Source organism: Sardina pilchardus, chromosome 13 (genome assembly GCF_963854185.1).
Source record: "Sardina pilchardus chromosome 13, fSarPil1.1, whole genome shotgun sequence".
NCBI classification, from domain to species: Eukaryota; Metazoa; Chordata; class Actinopteri; order Clupeiformes; family Clupeidae; genus Sardina; species Sardina pilchardus.
In genome coordinates, this window is record NC_085006.1 from 18,688,817 (window position 1) to 18,705,985 (window position 17,169).

The window sequence follows — 17,169 nt, forward strand, 5'->3', positions numbered from 1 at the left end:
AGCCAAATCGGTTTGGTTGCCAGGAGCATCGGAGTCTCGCGCATTGACGAGCGATGGAGAGAGAGAGAGAGGGGGAGAGAGAGAGAGAGAGAGAGAGAGGGAGGGAGAGAGAAAGAAAGAGTGATATGAGAGAGACGGACGGAGACGGAGTTTTTGAACTGCGATGGAAAGAGAGAGAGGGGGGAGGGAGAGATAGACAGTCAGAGAGAGAGAGAAAGAAAGAGTGATATGAGAGAGACGGACGGAGACAGAGTTTTGAACTGCGCTGGAAGGAGAGAGAGGGGGGAAAAGGGGCGCGCGAGTGCAAGTGTGATGGCGGGGAGCGGAAAGGGAACAGAGGGAAGGGGAATTAATTGAGCAGTGTGGCCCAGAAAACAAACTCTCATTAATCCCATCTAAGCCCTCGGCTGGCCGGCCCTCTGATAGCATCAGCCATTACACACCGAGCAGCCTGCTCTGGCATACACCCAATTATTCACACTGGTGTGTGTGTGCGTGTGTGTACGTGTGTGTGTTTGTGTATGCGTGTGCGTGCAAGAGAACGTGAGCTTGCATGTTTATGTTAAGTGTGTGTGTGTGTTTGTGTGTTTGAGATAGCATATTTGCCTGTGTACTCATGTTCTCTTTGTTGTAATAATGAGATTGGTATCAGTGTGATAAATCTGTGCTAGCCCGCTGTCGGCCATCACATCAGCCTGGCTGATCTTCCTCCCCTCCTTCCTCTTCCTCTTCCTCTTCCTCCTCCTCCTCCTCTGCCTCTTCAGGTGGCGGCCTACAACACTGAGGGCAAGAGCAACCCCAGCCCTGTGACGGAGATCGTCACCTCCCCAGACCGACCGGGCTGTCCACCCCGGCCCTCGCTCAGGGGCAAGGCCAACCCCACCAGCTTCCGCCTGACCTGGGGTGAGTGGGAACGTGTCTGTGTGTCTCTGTCTGGATGTGTCTGTCTGTCTGTGTGTCCACCTGTTTGTGTTTGTGTGTGTCTGCATCCTCCTATTTCTGTCTGTGGGTGTCTGTGTTTGTGTGTGTGTGTGATTCCATCTGTTCTGGTCTGTGTTTGTACAGTATATGCAGGTGCATTACTATGGCCTCTTTATGTTGCTTCATGTAATTCATTTGTTCATTGTCATAAGTTCATTTGTGTGCACAAGAGTGTGTGGTATACGATATCATGACATGCACACAGGGTGCTGTCTGAGGTGTTCACAGGAAACCTAAAATAATGATGGTGATGATGAGGATGAGGATGATGTTGAGGAGGTGCAGCAGTAATGACTGGAGTCTTAACCATGTTCTCCTTCTCTCTCAGATGCCCCCAAAGATAGCGGAGGTTCAGACATCACAAAGTACACGGTGGAGATGTCGGAAGGTCTGACAGGTGTGTGGGATACCTGCAAACTTTGTTCTGAAAATGTGTTAGTCCCAACTAGTGTGTGTGTGTGTGTGTGTGTGTGTGTGTATTATGCATTGGTGGTTTGTTTCTGTGTTTGTCCTGTGCCAATGTAAAATGTTTGTGTGTGTGTGGGTGTCCAGGTTCGACGTGGGAAGAGGTGTACAGTGGCTCTGCGATGGAGTGTGTGTGTGACGGTCTCAAGCCAGGCTGCTCCTTTCAGGCCAGAGTGTCCTGTGAGAGTGAGGGAGGCCAGAGCACGGTGAGTGTCCAGCACTCCTCCGTCCAGCACACGTCCACTATGTCCATTACACATCCACTCCTCCGTCCTGCACTCCTCTATCCATCACACATCCCCTCATCTGTCCATCACACATCCACTCCTCCATCACTCCTCCGTCCAGCACATGTCCACTCCTCTATCTACTCCTCTGTCCATCACACATCCACTACTCTGTCCAGCACTCCTCTATCCATTACACATTTACCCCTCTATCCAGCACACATCCCCTCATCTATCCAGCACACATCCCCTCATCTGTCCAGCACACATCCCCTCATCTGTCCAGCACACATCCCCTCATCTGTCCAGCACACATCCCCTCATCTGTCCATCACACATCCACTCATCTGTCCATCACACATCCACTCCTCCATCACTCCTCTGTCTATCACACATCTAGTCCTCCGTCGATAGCCCATCCCCTCCTTCGTTCCCTCCTCTGTCCATCACACATCCACTCTTCTATCCATCACACATCTACTCCTCCATCCGCTACTCAGTCCATCACACACATCACATCACACATCTATTCCCTTTCTCCTTACGTTTCCTGCTCTCTTTCTCTCTCTTTTTCCTCATTTTCACAGTCTTCTCCTTTATAGTCATTCTCACCCTCAATCTTTCTGCACCCCTGCACATGAAAAATCACTTTGTGACTGTGACTCTCTCTTGCTCTCTGTCTTGCTATCTGTCTCTCTCTCTCTCTCTCTCCCTCTGTCTATCTCTTTCTCGCTCCTTGTCTCTCTCCCTCTTTGTCTCTCTTTCTCTCTCTCTCTCTCCCTCTATCTCTGTCATCCTCAGAAGATAAAGCGGTATATCGCTCTCTCTTCCCTCCCCCTCTCCTGTCTGGTTGTTATATACTCCGTCTCTGTCCCCCTTTCTCCTGCCTTGGTCACTGCTTCTTACTCACAGTAAAAAATGCCCATTTATCGAGTCATCCGTGGGCTCAGCAGTCTTTTACACCACGATGCGCGCCGACTTATTGACTCATAAACGACTCCCTTGCAGCCCCGCAGCCACGCAGCCTCTGTGCGTCTCTCTCTCTCTCTCTCTCTCTCTCTCTCTCTCTCTCTCTTTTTTTTTTTTTTTCCTCTTCAGTTAGCGGCCGCGCACGGCTACTGTAAAACCTTCACAAGGACCTCATAAAAGTGACCTGACCTTCTCATGTCGGTTTGTTTCCCACTCCGCTCGGGGTCCAAGCGCCTAAATATCACCCTTATGTAAGCAATCGCCAAACGCGTTATGTTAACAGGAGTCTGGGAGCCGTGGTCAGGCCACCCATCTACCCTAGGAGGAGGCTATAAATACCCAGAGCCTGTAGAAACTCCACACACACACATACACACACACACACACACACACACACACACACACACACACACACACGCTGTAAGATGTTGTTACCTTTGATGCGTAAAGTATAGCAGATTGTAACAACCAGTGTGGGTCAGGGAAATGAACCCAATGACAGATGGACGTGCTGTGTTATAAACAAGCGTTTTCACTGTTTAGCTTGCGGCCGACCAGAGAAGCTGTGGCTGCCCAAATGTAGAGGTTACGTGGAGTTGTAAGATATGGAGTGCCCTTGTGGCACCGTGTAGCACAGTGTGGGTTGCATTATGATGAATAAAGAGTGTGTGGAGATGATTGGGGTTGTAGATGATGGCTCTGCAGGGGAGCTTGTTTGCTCGCTTGTTTCCGCTCGCCCTGCCTGCGTCGCTACACATACACACACACAGCCACACACACACACGCATGCGCGCGCACACACGCCCGCCAGAGCCCAAGAGAGGTGCGTGACTGGTGTGTCGGTCGTCTCTTCGGTGCCGTCAGGTGCAATGAGGTACCAGCCGCTCCGTCGTGAGTCTCAAAACCCGCCGCGCTCTCGCAGAGTCTCTTCGTCAAGTCCTTGATCCTAACCCATATGGCAACGTCTACTCTCGCCACCCCGCTTGTGTGTGTGTGTGTGTGTGTGTGTGTGTGTGTGTACACGATAGTTTGGCACGCTGTCTGGAGCTGCGGATTTGGTGAATTGGGAGGCAGCCGCTAAAACACAATCCCGGGCTTTCCTGCTTTTCCAGTTCATGAATGCGGCGGGTGGAATCGGGAGCCGCAGCGCGGCTGCTTTGGCAGGCTGTCCAGGCTGCTGTCTCATGCATTTATGCGCCTGAGCCACGCCAGAATAGCAGCGTGACTCACGCCGGTGACGGCCTTGTGTGCAGTTCTCGCTCTCTCTCGCTCTCTCGCTCTCTCTCGCTCTCTCTCGCTCTCTCTCGCTCTCTCTCTCTCTCTCTCTTTCTCTCTCTCTCTCGCTCTCTTTCTCTCTCTCTCTCTCGCTCTCTCTCTTCTTCCTCTTTCTCGCTCTCGCTCTCTCCGAGACCTAACGTGAGTGACGGCTCACGTGGTGCCTGAATTTCGGCGAGACTGACAGTGAAGGCGAGCGAGCTGATATGCACACCAACTAACAGGATTGGAAGAGATGAGCTGATTTGGGGCTGGTGTGGAGGGAGAGGTGGGGTGTGTGTGTGGCTGCTTCCAGAACCTGTGTGACTCAGACTCAGAGCGTTGTCACACACTCGAGCAAATTGACGGATATGCCAGGTTTTGGCACAGACGTTGCTGGCATGATTGGATTTTGTCTGCGAATCAGCCACACAATGCTGGGAAAGTCACTAAGGGGGACAGCCTGGGTTAGACAACTCAATTGATCCTGTGTGTGTGTGTGTGTGTGTGTGTGTTACAGCTGTCGGAGCCCCTGCAGGTACAGACTCCAGCCGTCCCCCCTGGTCCATGTCAGCCCCCCAGAGTGGCGGGTCGACCCAAAGCACGAGAGCTGCAGCTGCGCTGGAGTGAGTCCTGCCATACACTGTCTGTCTGTCTGTCTGTGTGTGTGTCTCTCTCTCGCTCTCTCTCTCGCTCTCTCTCTCTCTCTCTCTCTCTCTCTCTGTGTTTATGTGTGTGATTGAAAGGGGGCCTTATGCGCTGTATGTGTGTGTGTGATTGAAAGGGGGCCTTATGGGCTGTATGTTTTTATATGTATGCCTATGGTGCCCTCTATAGGAGCGCATTGTCATAAACACTTTACTCTAAACAGATATTGGGATGGGGTGTGAACATTATAGTGTGTGCTGGTGATTGCTGTGTGTGTGTGTGTGTGTGTGCGTGTGTGTGTGTGTGTGTGTGTGTGTGTGTGTCTGTGTACTTGTAGTGTGTGTGTGTGTGTGTGTGTGTGTGGTGTGCAACTCTCTGATTCTCTCTCTCTTCTCCCCCTCTCTCAGGCCCTCCCCAGGTGGACGGTGGCAGTGCGGTGTGCGGCTACAGTGTGGAGGTGTGTGTGGCCCAGGCGGAGGAGGGCAGGGAGGTGTACCAGGGCTCTGAGCTGGACTGCACCGTCAGCAGCCTGCTGCCCGGACGCACCTACAGCTTCAGGGTCCGAGCGGCCAACAAAGCAGGGGTAAGGATCACAGCAGGTGAACATATGGATAAACTATTGATCGGGTTTGTGTTTATTTGTACAGTATGTTCAGAGTAAGGAATAATTGTGTGTGGGTCTTTGTAATTATATGACTTCATTAATATGTCTTTGAGATTGTGTGATTACTACATGTTTGTATATTGTATGTGTGTGTGTGTGTGTGTGTGTGTGTGTGTGTGTGTGTGTGTGTGTGTGTGTGTGTGTGTGTGTGTGCGCGCGCGCGTGCGTGCGTGTGTGTGTGTGTATGTGTTTCTTCATAATAATCAGTATCTATGCTGTGGTGTATGTACTTCTTCACTCACTTACTTATCTGCGTGTGTGTGTGTGTGTGTGTGTGTACAGTATGGTCCCTTCTCGGAGAGGTCAGACGCCACCACAGGCCCGGGGGCCCCAGAGCAGTGCCGAGCGCCCCACGTCACCTGCAGATCCCCGTCCTGCGCCGTGACCAGCTGGGAGGTGAGGCACCACTAGGCTCTGGCCCTCTCACTCCACACACAGCACCATGCAGCTGGTGCAGGCACATTTGAACCTGCAAAGGGCTTTACAAAGCAACGCTTTCGTACAGAGTCATTTGAACTACCCGTAATCAGAGATGGTAAAGGCGGAGCAGGAGGCCCAAACGTTCTAACATTTCCGCGTTCTATTATTGCAAGGGGGTTGGGAGGGAATCCCCCTTTATGCAGACCAGAGTAAGCCCTGATCTTTGCCGTAATTTCCCGACTATAAGCCGCGGCTTATACACTGATTTTGCTAAATTTCTTCAGCTGTGAGGTTAATACACGGGCGCAGTTAATATGGTATTAATATGGTTTTGTCTCTTTTAACTTGCATAAAACACTGCCCTGCGGCTTATACACAATGCGGCTTATTTGCGGGAAATTACTGTATGCCTTGCCCGTTCATCACGCTTCCTGTGCAGTAGAAAGCACAATGCAGACTCCCCAGACTAATGTTCTATCTTAAAAGAGTGAGCTAGGTCTGGTGATAGCCAGTCCAATTAAAGATACAACTTTGTCACAAATGCTGCGTATGGCCTCGTGTGCTTATGCGTGTGGTGGTTGAAGATGATACATGATTTACCTTGAATGTGTTGATCAATTTTAATTCAGCGTGTTCACCATAGCAAACCAGTAAAGCAAGCTATACAGATGTACCTCATAGTTAAATAGATCACGTGTGCTATTTGTTGTGTGGTCAGTGGAGGCCCCAACGTTTGCAGTTACTTCCTTAGTTACTTCCGTGTTTATTTATTTGTTTCTGCCTCTGCTGTCGCGCCTCTCTCTAGGCTCCCCCCAGCAACGGTGCTCCGGTAACAGAGTTCCGCTTGGAGTGGGGCGCAGCTGAGGGAAGCATGCAGGTGTGCTACTCAGGACCAGCGCTCAGCCATGAGATGAAGGGCCTCCTACCTGCCACCAACTACTTCTGCCGAGTACAGGTGAGACACTCACACACACACACACACCGAAAATTTCCGGTGTCCCTCTCAGCTGAGAGAGGTTGTCAGCTGGCTGAGTACACTCCTGATTTCATTTGCCATGGGCTGTCCGCCTTCTCAATGAAAAGAATGACACATCATCATATCCCGGTTTCACCTATATTTTACCTGTCAGCTGTGAAGTATAATGTTTTAAAAAAAAAAAAACATCGCCACTGCATTTCAATAAGGGTGGATGGCACTGGATTTCTAAACCATTAACTCCACCTAGTGGTGGAAGAAGGTTTCTGATCCCTGCTAGTGGAAACAAAGAACAGAAAATAAATTGTATGTTGAATGCATAGAAATATATATTTAAAATAAATATTGATCATTTTTATATATATTTCTCGATTATTAACTGAGGTTTTGTAAACGTTCTTTAGCCATAAGGTTCATGCACAGGGGCAGGCTGTACAGTACGTGGGAATGTAGTTATTTTCTTCATTCTTCTTTCTTATTAAACGACCATCTGACTCTGATTTATCATAAAGTAATACATGGGTGTGGTTAGTACAGGTTGCGGGCAATATATTGTTTTTTTATTATTTGCATGCAACACATGGGTGCGGTCTATACACACAATGCAGTCAACACTCTGAAAGTTTCTGTTTATGCTGTTACGGTTTCATATCAGTATGATGATAGATTTTTTGACTGAATTCCATCTTGACGTTATGTGTGCGTGTGCGTGTGCGTGTGCGTGTGTGTGTGTGTCTGTGTGTGTGTGTGTGTGTCTGTGTGTGTGTGTGTGTGTGTGTGTGTGTGTGTGCGTAGGCACTGAATGTGGCGGGCGCGGGCCCCTTCAGCGAGGTGGTGCTGTGCCAGACGCCGTGCTCGGTGCCGGCGGCGGTCAGCGTGGTCCACGCCCTGCGGGAGAGCGAGATGGTGGTGGAGCAGCCGGCCCGGCCGCGCCGCCGCGTCAGCGAGGAAGACGACGACGAGGAGGACGAGGAGGAGGAGGAGGACGACGAAGAGGAGTCGCCCGTGATCCTCCACTCGCCCTCCACCTGCCTGGGCCTGCGCTGGGAGGCGCCGTGCGACCACGGCAGCGAGATCACCTCGTACCTGATCGACCTCGGGGAGCGGCAGCCGGTCCTCACCGGGCCCGTCACCAGATACATCCTCCAGAACCTGACGCCAGACACCACCTACAGGTACAGTCACACACACACACACACACACACACACTCCTGTGTTTACTAGAACATCCTCCAAAGCCTACATATTTATACCATCTTCAGGCACAGGCACACTCTCATTCACCTGTACACACACACACACACACATACTGTACACACACACACACATACTGTACACACACACACACACACACAAACACATACACACACTTATCAGCTACTATATTCACTTGCACTGATACTAAATACATCTTCAAGGTCCCACAGTGTAACATCACATACATAAGGCCCAATATCTAGGACCTCTGTGTACAGTATGTGTATGCATTATGCATGCACAGAAAAATCTGAGAAATCTGAGAAATCTTGTCTAGTGGTCAGCTTGAGCACTGATGTTGGTCCCGTGCTCCGTGTGTCCCCCTGCAGAGTGCGGATCCAGGCGCTGAACAGCCTGGGCGCGGGCCCCTTCAGCCACACCTTCAAGCTGAAGACCAAGCCCCTGCCGCCGCTCCCGCCCCGCCTGGAGTGCACCGCCTTCAGCCACCAGACCCTGCGGCTCAAGTGGGGCGACGGCCCCGTCAAGGCCACCACCTCCGACGCCCTGCAGTACCACCTACAGATGGAGGACAAGAATGGAAGGTGTGTGTGTGTGTGTGTGTGTGTTCGTGTCCTGCAGTGTTGTACAATGATTCCAACGTATGTGCAGGTCTGCACAATATCTCTATTCAAGAGTATACTGTATGTGAACAAGGATACAATGATGTTTATTTGTCACATACATATGATTACTGATGTAAAGAATGCAGTGAAATTGTCAATTACGTAATTATGTGTGTGTGTGTGTGTGTGTGTATACAATATCTCTATTCAATTGTGTTTGTGTGTGTGTGTGTGTGTGTGTGTGTGTGTGTGTGTGTGCGCGCGCGCATTCACATGTTTAATTTCAGTTGGTCATTACTTCTGAAGTGCTGTGCATTAGCATTGTTTTGAGGGCATGTTTTGTAATTGTCTCTCTGTTCTCTCTCTCTCTCTATTTTCTCTCTCTCTCTCTCTGTTCTCTCTCTCTCTATTTTCTCTCTCTCTCTCTCTCTCTGTTCTCTCTCTCTCTCTCCAGATTTGCATCCTTGTACAAAGGACCATGCCACACTCATAAAGTGCAGAGGCTGAATGAATCTACCTCTTACACGTTCCGCATCCAAGCCTTTAATGAGGCGGGGGAGGGCCCCTTCTCCAATGTTTACACGTTCACCACTCTCCGCTCGCCCCCCGCCGCCCTCAAAGGTAAACGCTGCCAACACACACACACACACACGCACACACTTTGCAGGTGTGTCTGTTGTTCATGGTTAGTGTTTTTCACTATACTGAGTTGAGTTCTGCCAGTCTGTGAGTGTACCAGATGCAATCATGCAACACAGATTTGATTGTAATCTATGGATAGCCCTTTGTTTGTTTGTTTGTTTGTTTGTGTTAGTCCTCAACATGGCATCGTGGTCTTCTATCTATGGATTAATGTACCAGCTGACTGCTGCCATTCTCAGATAGAAAGCATATTCCTGAACTAGCATTTCATTTTTATTGCCCATTTTTCCATGTCATTGTGGTTGGTTCACTGATTTTTGAAAGCCTTTTTTTTAAGAGTCAGATGTTACTCAGCTTTTAGAAAATGTTCAGTGTCGCTGTAAAGATCAGCCAGCTGCAGCGCTTTAAAAGGGTTCACTCACTTGGGACTGTGTGTGTGTGTGTGTGTGTGTGTGTGTGTGTGTGTGTGTGTGTGTGTGTGTGTGTGTGTGTGTGTGTGTGTGTGTGTGTGTGTGTGTGTGTGTGTGTGTGTGTGTGTGTGTGTGTGTGTGTGTGTGTGTGTGTGTGTGTGTGTGTGTGTGTGTGTGTGTGTGTGTGTGTGTGTGTTTGTTTCCTGGTAGCTAGCTGACTCATTTGTGTATTATGTGGGTGGCAGATGAAACACCTGGTCAGCGTTTGTGCGCCATGGTGGCATGTTGATGGCTTGACAAGGGACAGGATATTCAGACAACAGCTTGTGCTGCTGCAACCCCTCACACCTCTGGACTTGAACTTTGTTTAGAACTGCCGTTCAGCGTCAGCCGTATCTAACCCTTTCTGTTCTTTGTCTTGTTAAACATATAACAGTATTTGTGCTCAGACTAGAAGTGTGTGTTTATGTGAATGTAGTCAGACTTGTTCCTCGTTCATGCTGCTCAAGTGTTTTCTTTCGGGTCAAATGGCTCCCAGGATAACATTTCCGTCCTTGAAGTATTGACGTCCTGCATCCTCAGAGTATCGAGGTTACCTTGAGTAACCGCAACGTTTTTTTTTTGTGTGTTTCAGCTCCTAAAGTGGAGCGTGTGGGCGACCAATCCTGTGAGCTCAGCTGGGAGGCGCTGTCGCCCATGAAGGGAGACCCCATCAGCTACACCCTGCAGAGCATGCTGGGAAACTCTGAGTTCAAACAGGTAACCTGGACGATGTTCGAGTCTTTAATGTCTAACTCGTTGTGATTTTGATTTCACAAAATGCATTTATCCAAGGCAGTGATGTATTTACTTATGCTTTGAGGTCAAGGTATTATACAAGTATTAATACTGATGATGTTCAGCCTGCTGTTTTGGGCACCGAAGAGTTTTCCAGTGTTCCCTGTGCACCAATTGAGACAGACAGTACAGGAGGGCAGTGTCTACTGTACCCTCTCTCTACTCACTAAGTGCTCTGTACTCACTTTCTATACTATTCTTTTTTTCCCATACTATGCATGTGGGATGTCATTCTTTCTCTTGCCCCGCCCTGTCCAATCCAAGTAGCATCAGAGTCTGAGTTTGACATTGTTCTTGCATAGAAGTCAGGATTAGATCAGTTCCATAGTCCGCTGATAGCCCTTTCTGTGACCCTTATGAAGAAATGCAGTACAGTACAACAAGGCAGCTCCCGCTGTCCCCAAAATACCCTCTGCTGAATTTCCTCTGTTCCGATTTTTTGGTCTTGTGAACTCTGGTACCCTTACGCCACCCTCCCATCATCCTCCTCACCGCTGTCTCCATCACGCCCTGAAGGCCACTCTCCATCACCGCTTAGCTTAGCTTGGGTTGGGTTGGGGGGGGGGGGGGGGGTGTAGGTCGTTGCTGAGGGACAGCAGGTGTTGGCGCTCCCGCGGGATGCTAATGTGGACTAATGGCGGTTAGTGATGGCGCTTTGTCATGCCCGCGTGACGCTAATCTCCCGGGACGGTAGCCCCGGCGAATGAAATAAAGCTGGCATAATGAATATCATATCCGGGCGTATCTTGCATGGTCCTCCCTGACAACGTCAGTGCCCAGCTCTTGCGCCATTCATCTCCGAGCCCACACAGCTGTGTGCTACGGCCATGGGTAGAAACGGCTGGATCTCCACATACTAGTCGCCCCAGCAAAGAGGACACGTTAGCCGTTAGCTTCAGTTTCAGCTAGTGCAATCCTGGTGCTCTGCTCACCTTTTCTGATTGAAGGCTGGATTGTTTGCGTGACCTTTTAACAGAAACGTCCGCGCCATTTTGTACATTAGTGGGATGGGTGTGGCTTTAGAGAGACGTGCCAGTGAGGTGCAGAGGTCAGAGTCCCGTCGGTGAAAGGGTATCAGTTCAAAAAGAGACATGAGTCCGCCCCTCACATCCTGAAGATTATCATCCCACCGCCAACTTGAAATCGTTTTCTGAGGAAAAGCGCAAACTTTAGATCTCCTGGATTAAGTTTGTTTATACAAACTAAGCCGGACTAAGTCACCCAAAACCTCCCGAGAGTTTGTTTTGGTTGTTGATTAGCCGGGTGTTGAACTAGAGTAGACGGTTTCTGTTTACTCTCTGAAGTGTGGAGTGTGTTTGGGGGGTTTTGGGCTGATTTCGAGTGAGATTTTTTTAGTTTTTCATTCCCCGTTTGTCTGGTCTGTCTTGGGTGGCATCCTCTGCGGATCTGTACAGTGTTCACTCGCGGTGTTCCCCCTTTGCCCTCCTCCCTCTCCCCTTTGTGTTCCCTCTCTTCCTCACTCCCTCCCTCCATCTCTTCTTTGTTCCCTCTCTCTCCCCTCCTCCCTGTCTCCTCTGTGTTCTCCTCCTCTCACCATCTCTCTCTCTCCCTCTCTCTCTCTCTCTCTCTCTCTCACTCACTCTCTCACTCTCCTCCCCCACTCTCAGTTCCAGCACACTTTGTTCCTCTCAGGTGGTGCCAAACGTTTATGTATGTGCGCACGCACACGCACACACACACACACACACACACACACACACACACCAGGCTGCATCTGTATGAGTCATCCCTGAAGTCTGTGTGTGCCACTGTAAAATGTTGTATTTTTTGGCTTTAAGACTCTACAAACCTCACCTTCTTTACCTTGTATGTCATTTTGGCTAATTCATAATTGGACAAAGGTGTATGTGCGTGTGTGTTTGTGTACACGTGTATGTGTGTGTGTGTGTGTGTGTGTGTGTGTGTGTGTGTGTGTGTGTGTGTGTGTGTGTGTGTGTGTGTGTGTGTGTGTGTGTGTGTGTGTGTGTGTGTGTGTGTGTGTGTGTGTGTGTGTGTGTGTGTGTGTGTGTGTGTGTGTGTGTGTGTGTGTGTGTTTGTTTGTTTGTGTGTATGTGCGCACGTGGCACCACCTGAAGAATTGGCCAGCTGTGTGTTGTGTTTGTGACGGCAACAGTATTCGCAGTAAATCCTTCCTGACATCAGCTATTGCTTACTTGCGCACACACACACACGCACACAGACACACAGTGTCACTCTGTGTCTCTCTCTCTCTCTGGATGTTGGGTGCCATGGAAAAGTACTGGCCAGTTTCATGCCTCATCTGTCCTCTGTGTTTCAGGGAGAGACAGAGAGAGAGAGAGTGACATAGAGAGAGAGAGAGAGAGAGAGAGACAGAGAGTGTGACATAGAGAGAGAAAGAGACATGGAGAGTGTGAGACAGAGAGAGAGTGAGAGACATAGAAAGAGAGAGGCATAGAGAGAGTGAGAGACAGAGAGAGTGTCAGAGACAGATAGAAAGACAGAAGGAGAGTGTCAGAGAGAGAAAGACAGAGGGAGAGTGTCAGAGAAAGATAGAACAGCTACAGGCTACCATAGAAACTACTGGGAGGCACAATGAAGGATGACGCTAGCTAGCAGGCAGAATATTCTCTTCCCCTGTCTTCCCTCCCCCATAGATAGGTTTGTATCCCTCCATCACTCCAGTTGTTGTCCTACCCTTTAGCATAAATATATCGTATGGGGGTCACATGTGTGTGGGCCGATGTGATTGTGTTATTCAAATGTGAGCAGTGATTCATTGGAAGTACAGTACTGTACCACAAGTGCTAAGAACTTCTTAGGAGTGCTCTAAGAACGTTCTAAGAACGCTCCTAAGAAGTTCTTAGCACTTAAAGGGATATTCCGCCATTTTTGGAAATACGCTCATTTTCCACCTCCCCTCGAGCAAAACAATCGATATTTACCTTGTTCCCGTTCATCCAGCCATTCTGTGAGTCTGGCAATACAACTTTTAGCTTCAGCCTAGCATAGATCACTGAATCGGATTAGACCATTAGCTTCTCGCCTGCTAGCTTCATGTTTAAAAGTGACTAAGATTTCTGATAATTTTCCCATTTAAAACGTGTCTCCTCTCAAGTTAGAAAGTGCAATAAGACCAACTGAAAATGAAACCTGGCGTTTTTCTAGGCTGATTTGACATGGAACTACACTCTCATCTGGCGTAATAATCAAGGCAACTTGCAAACGTACCATAGGCGCAGTGATATCGTATGCAGCATCTGAAAATAGTCCCCATAGACATCAAGCAGTAGTAGTGCCAGTAGCTGCAAGTTGCCTTGATTATTACGCCAGATGAGAATGTAGTTCCATGTCAAATCAGCCAAGAAAAACGGCCGGGTTCATTTTCAGTTGGTCTTATTGCACTTTCTAACTTGAGAGGACACACGTTTTAAATGGGAAAATTACCAGAAATATTAGTCACTTTTAAACATTAAGCTAGCAGGCGAGAAGCTAATGGTCTAATCCGATTCAATGATCTATGCTAGGCTGAAGCTAAAAGTTGTATCGCCAGACTCACAGAATGGCTGGATGAACGGGAACAAGGTAAATATCGATTGTTTTGCTCGAGGGAAGGTGGAAAATGAGCGTATTTCCACAAATGGCGGAATATCCCTTTAAGAGCTTCTTAAAGAATCTGGGAAACCCGGGCATTGACTGTACACTCCTCTTCTCCTCCCTCTCCGTGGCAGGTGTATAAGGGCGGCTCGTCCTCGTACATGCTGTCGGGGCTCCAGGCCACCAGCGAGTACCGCTTCCGCGTCTGCGCCCACCGCCTGTGCCAGGACGCGCCCGAGCTGGCCGGGCCCTACAGCCCCACCGTCTTCCTGCCGCCCCAGCGGCCGCCGCCGGAGGCGGGCGCGGCGGCGGGCGCCCGCGGGGCGGCGGAGGCGCGGCGGCCCAAGCGCAGCCTGACGGACGAGCAGCTGACGCTCATCTTCATCCTGCTCTTCGGCGTCAGCGGCATCCTCATCGCCTTCGTCATCCAGTACTTTGTCATCAAGTGAGAGACACTGGCCCGCGGAGAAGTGAAGGATTGTGCTAAAGAGGAAAACAAAAACCACAGATCCACCCTTACATTAAATACATACATGTATACATACAAACCCCTCCCCATGTATACATACAAACCCCTCCCCATGTATACATGCAAACGATCCCCGCAACCCCCCACCAATCCGACATGGTCTGTACGGCTTTGTTTTTTCAATGTTTTTTTTTGTTTTTTTTGTTGCGTTTCTCTTTATTTCTCTTTTTCTTTACTGTATCATTATATTCGTTGAATTTTCCTTATTTTATTTTTTTATTTATTTCTTCCTTTCTTTGTCTAATTTACATTGTGAGACTCAAAATGTCATCCACAATGGAAAGGAGGTCTCTCTCTCTCTCTCTTTTCTGGTGTCTCTCGCTTTATCTCCTCTATCTATCCCTCCTTCCATCTATTCCCTCACCCTCCCTTGGTCCCTCTCTCTCTCTCACTGTCAGAGGAGCTCTGTTGGTTCAGTAGGGCTGTGTGTTGTGTGGGGGTGAAGAGCAGTTCAGAGAATGACTGTCTGCTCCAGAATCTCCTCTCCTTCAGCTCAGCTCCTCATTCATTCACCCAACTACGTATATTTCAGTCACGTATATATCCATATATGTGCAGATGTAAGCATCTTGTTATTTATATATATATATAAATATATATGTATTTTTTAGCTCCGGTATGGGGAATTCTGATTGGTCAGCCGGCTCTGTAGGGGCAGCCACGGCCAGTGGGCCAGGCCTTTCTCCAGAAAGCGTTCGTGGGTGGGTTTTTTTCCTTTTTTTTTTTCGTGTGAGGCAGAAGGGACTGTGGGGACTGTGCCGGCAGACTCTTGGAGTGGTCATCTCCGAGGAACGTGCCCGAGACGGCCACCCCATACGGCGACAAAAAAAAAAAGCCGTGGGGTTGCCTCGACGGCCCCCAGAAGGACTTGTGAACCCCCCAACCTCCCTTTCTCCCCGACCCCCGACCCCTCCAATGTTGGGAGAGGAGTTCACAACCAGGAAGGAACCCGTAAGTGGCGCAGCATGGCCCGCCGAGGCGTCGTAGAACGTTCATTTAGCACTTTCCGACCTTTTTGATGTTCCGAATGTGTAAGGATGCAAAAATGACTAGAGAAATGCTTAGTATATTTTTGTACAGTAAAGAAACACGGAGGGCCGTCATTCCCGAAGGGGGAATAACCTATGACGGGGTTTAGTGGGGGTAGACACAAACAAACAAACAAACAAACAATAAAAAAAATCAAAAGTGAGAACCAATCTAACAAGAAAAGAGAACTTTAGAAGAGTTATTTTTTAATATCAAGTAGTTACTGTAGCTTGTTTTTACAGTTATACAGCTGCTGCTTTGCTCCAAAACATTTGCTCAGCTCAAGGAAGAGAAAAAAAAGAATATGAAAAAAAAAACAGTACGCTTTCTGGAAAACTCATCTTTGGTATTTGCACCTTAGTGAATGAAGGGATGTGAGATGAAACTTGACTGAATGCATCGCCTGCTTGTGATGCGATAGCTGGAACTGTTCTCAGATGGATTGTGCAAAGTCCTTTTTCTTGTCTTGGGTGTTTTAAAAATCGTAGTTCTATTGAATATATTAAAGTCTTTGAAACTGGTATATGAAACTGTTATAATTAAAAGAAGAAGAAAAATCTAAATGACTTCAGGAGCTCGCTGATTAAATCCAAATCAACTAGCGTTTTTGGTTAAATTTGCATTTATTATTTTTAAGTTTAGTTTAAACTGATTATGTTAATTTTACTTTTTTTAGCAATATTAATTTTGATGTACTGTACAAGATAATTACAAGAGTATCTAATTAATGAACTTAATATTAATTTTGTGAAATCCTTTGGTCCCCCTGTTTGTTGGCATCGGGCTGTGGGTGGGCTGAGTCGGGAGGGGGATAGGGCTATGCATTTGAGGTTTATTTTTTTATATTGGAAAATAATTTAAGTTAATTCTGTCCAGAGAAAGAAAATCGTTAAAAAAAAAGGAAAAAAAAAACATGTTGTGCAGAAATGCAAATCAGAAAGACGGCAGTGAAAACCCATGTGCTCGTTCGTCATGTAATTCCTGTGAAATCTAACACTTGCCTTTTCTCTGTGTTTAAGTCTTTGTGAGTGATTGCGAACGCGGAACACACATACAGTGTAGCAGTCTGCTAATAGGGTTTTTGTGATGTGTTTGGTTATGGGAACGGTCATTGCTGTTGCAACAGTTTAAAAAAAATGTACAACAGGTACTTTGCAAGAAGTCTTCGATGATTTAAAAAAGAAAAAAGAATTACATGATTTGGTCTTCTCGATATTCTGCAATGTCTCCCTGTTGTTCAAAAATCTCAAATTCCTATTTTTGATAGTGATTTAAAACTTGTAATTGCAACATATGTGCCATTTTAGCACCTTCCGTCACCATGGTAGACCCCCCTACTATTGGCTGTTGGGAGAAAGGAAGCTACAAAAAGGAAAAAAAAATATGCACAAAAAAATGAGACCATTTTTATGTAATTTTAATGTTTGCAGTTACCTCATACACCGTACATTCCAAAATGAGAGATTTGTTATACTCTACATAATACCAGACATATCACTTTAAACTGTTCGTTATGAAATAAAAGAAATGTATAATCATAAATATGTATCTAAAGCGTATCTGTATAGCCATGATATCTACAGACGATCCATGCACAATAAAAGATTTATAATTCTTCATTGTCGACATATTTCTTCATCGGTTCATCATAAATAACTGACTCATGACTCAGTTTCATGGTTTTATTCAGTCAAAGCCTCTACTGGGTTTTGCAGAGTTGTT

At 47.8% G+C, this 17,169-nt stretch overlaps 1 protein-coding gene across 4 annotated transcripts in view; it reads left to right on the plus strand.

Moving 5' to 3' along the window:
* The window catches only part of fndc3a (fibronectin type III domain containing 3A), a 70,016-nt gene extending 52,950 nt beyond the window's left edge, over positions 1 to 17,066 (plus strand). For all 4 annotated transcript variants that reach the window (XM_062552083.1, XM_062552082.1, XM_062552084.1 and 1 more), the window contains 12 exons: positions 765 to 903; positions 1,310 to 1,378; positions 1,534 to 1,652; positions 4,417 to 4,522; positions 4,952 to 5,127; positions 5,491 to 5,604; positions 6,434 to 6,583; positions 7,400 to 7,779; positions 8,191 to 8,403; positions 8,879 to 9,045; positions 10,111 to 10,235; positions 14,024 to 17,066. In XM_062552083.1, coding sequence (XP_062408067.1) covers positions 765 to 903; positions 1,310 to 1,378; positions 1,534 to 1,652; positions 4,417 to 4,522; positions 4,952 to 5,127; positions 5,491 to 5,604; positions 6,434 to 6,583; positions 7,400 to 7,779; positions 8,191 to 8,403; positions 8,879 to 9,045; positions 10,111 to 10,235; positions 14,024 to 14,338 — 2,073 coding nt within the window. In that variant the 3' untranslated portion in view covers positions 14,339 to 17,066. The remainder of the gene's footprint in view (positions 1 to 764; positions 904 to 1,309; positions 1,379 to 1,533; positions 1,653 to 4,416; positions 4,523 to 4,951; positions 5,128 to 5,490; positions 5,605 to 6,433; positions 6,584 to 7,399; positions 7,780 to 8,190; positions 8,404 to 8,878; positions 9,046 to 10,110; positions 10,236 to 14,023) is intronic.
* The last annotated feature ends 103 nt before the right edge of the window (positions 17,067 to 17,169 follow it).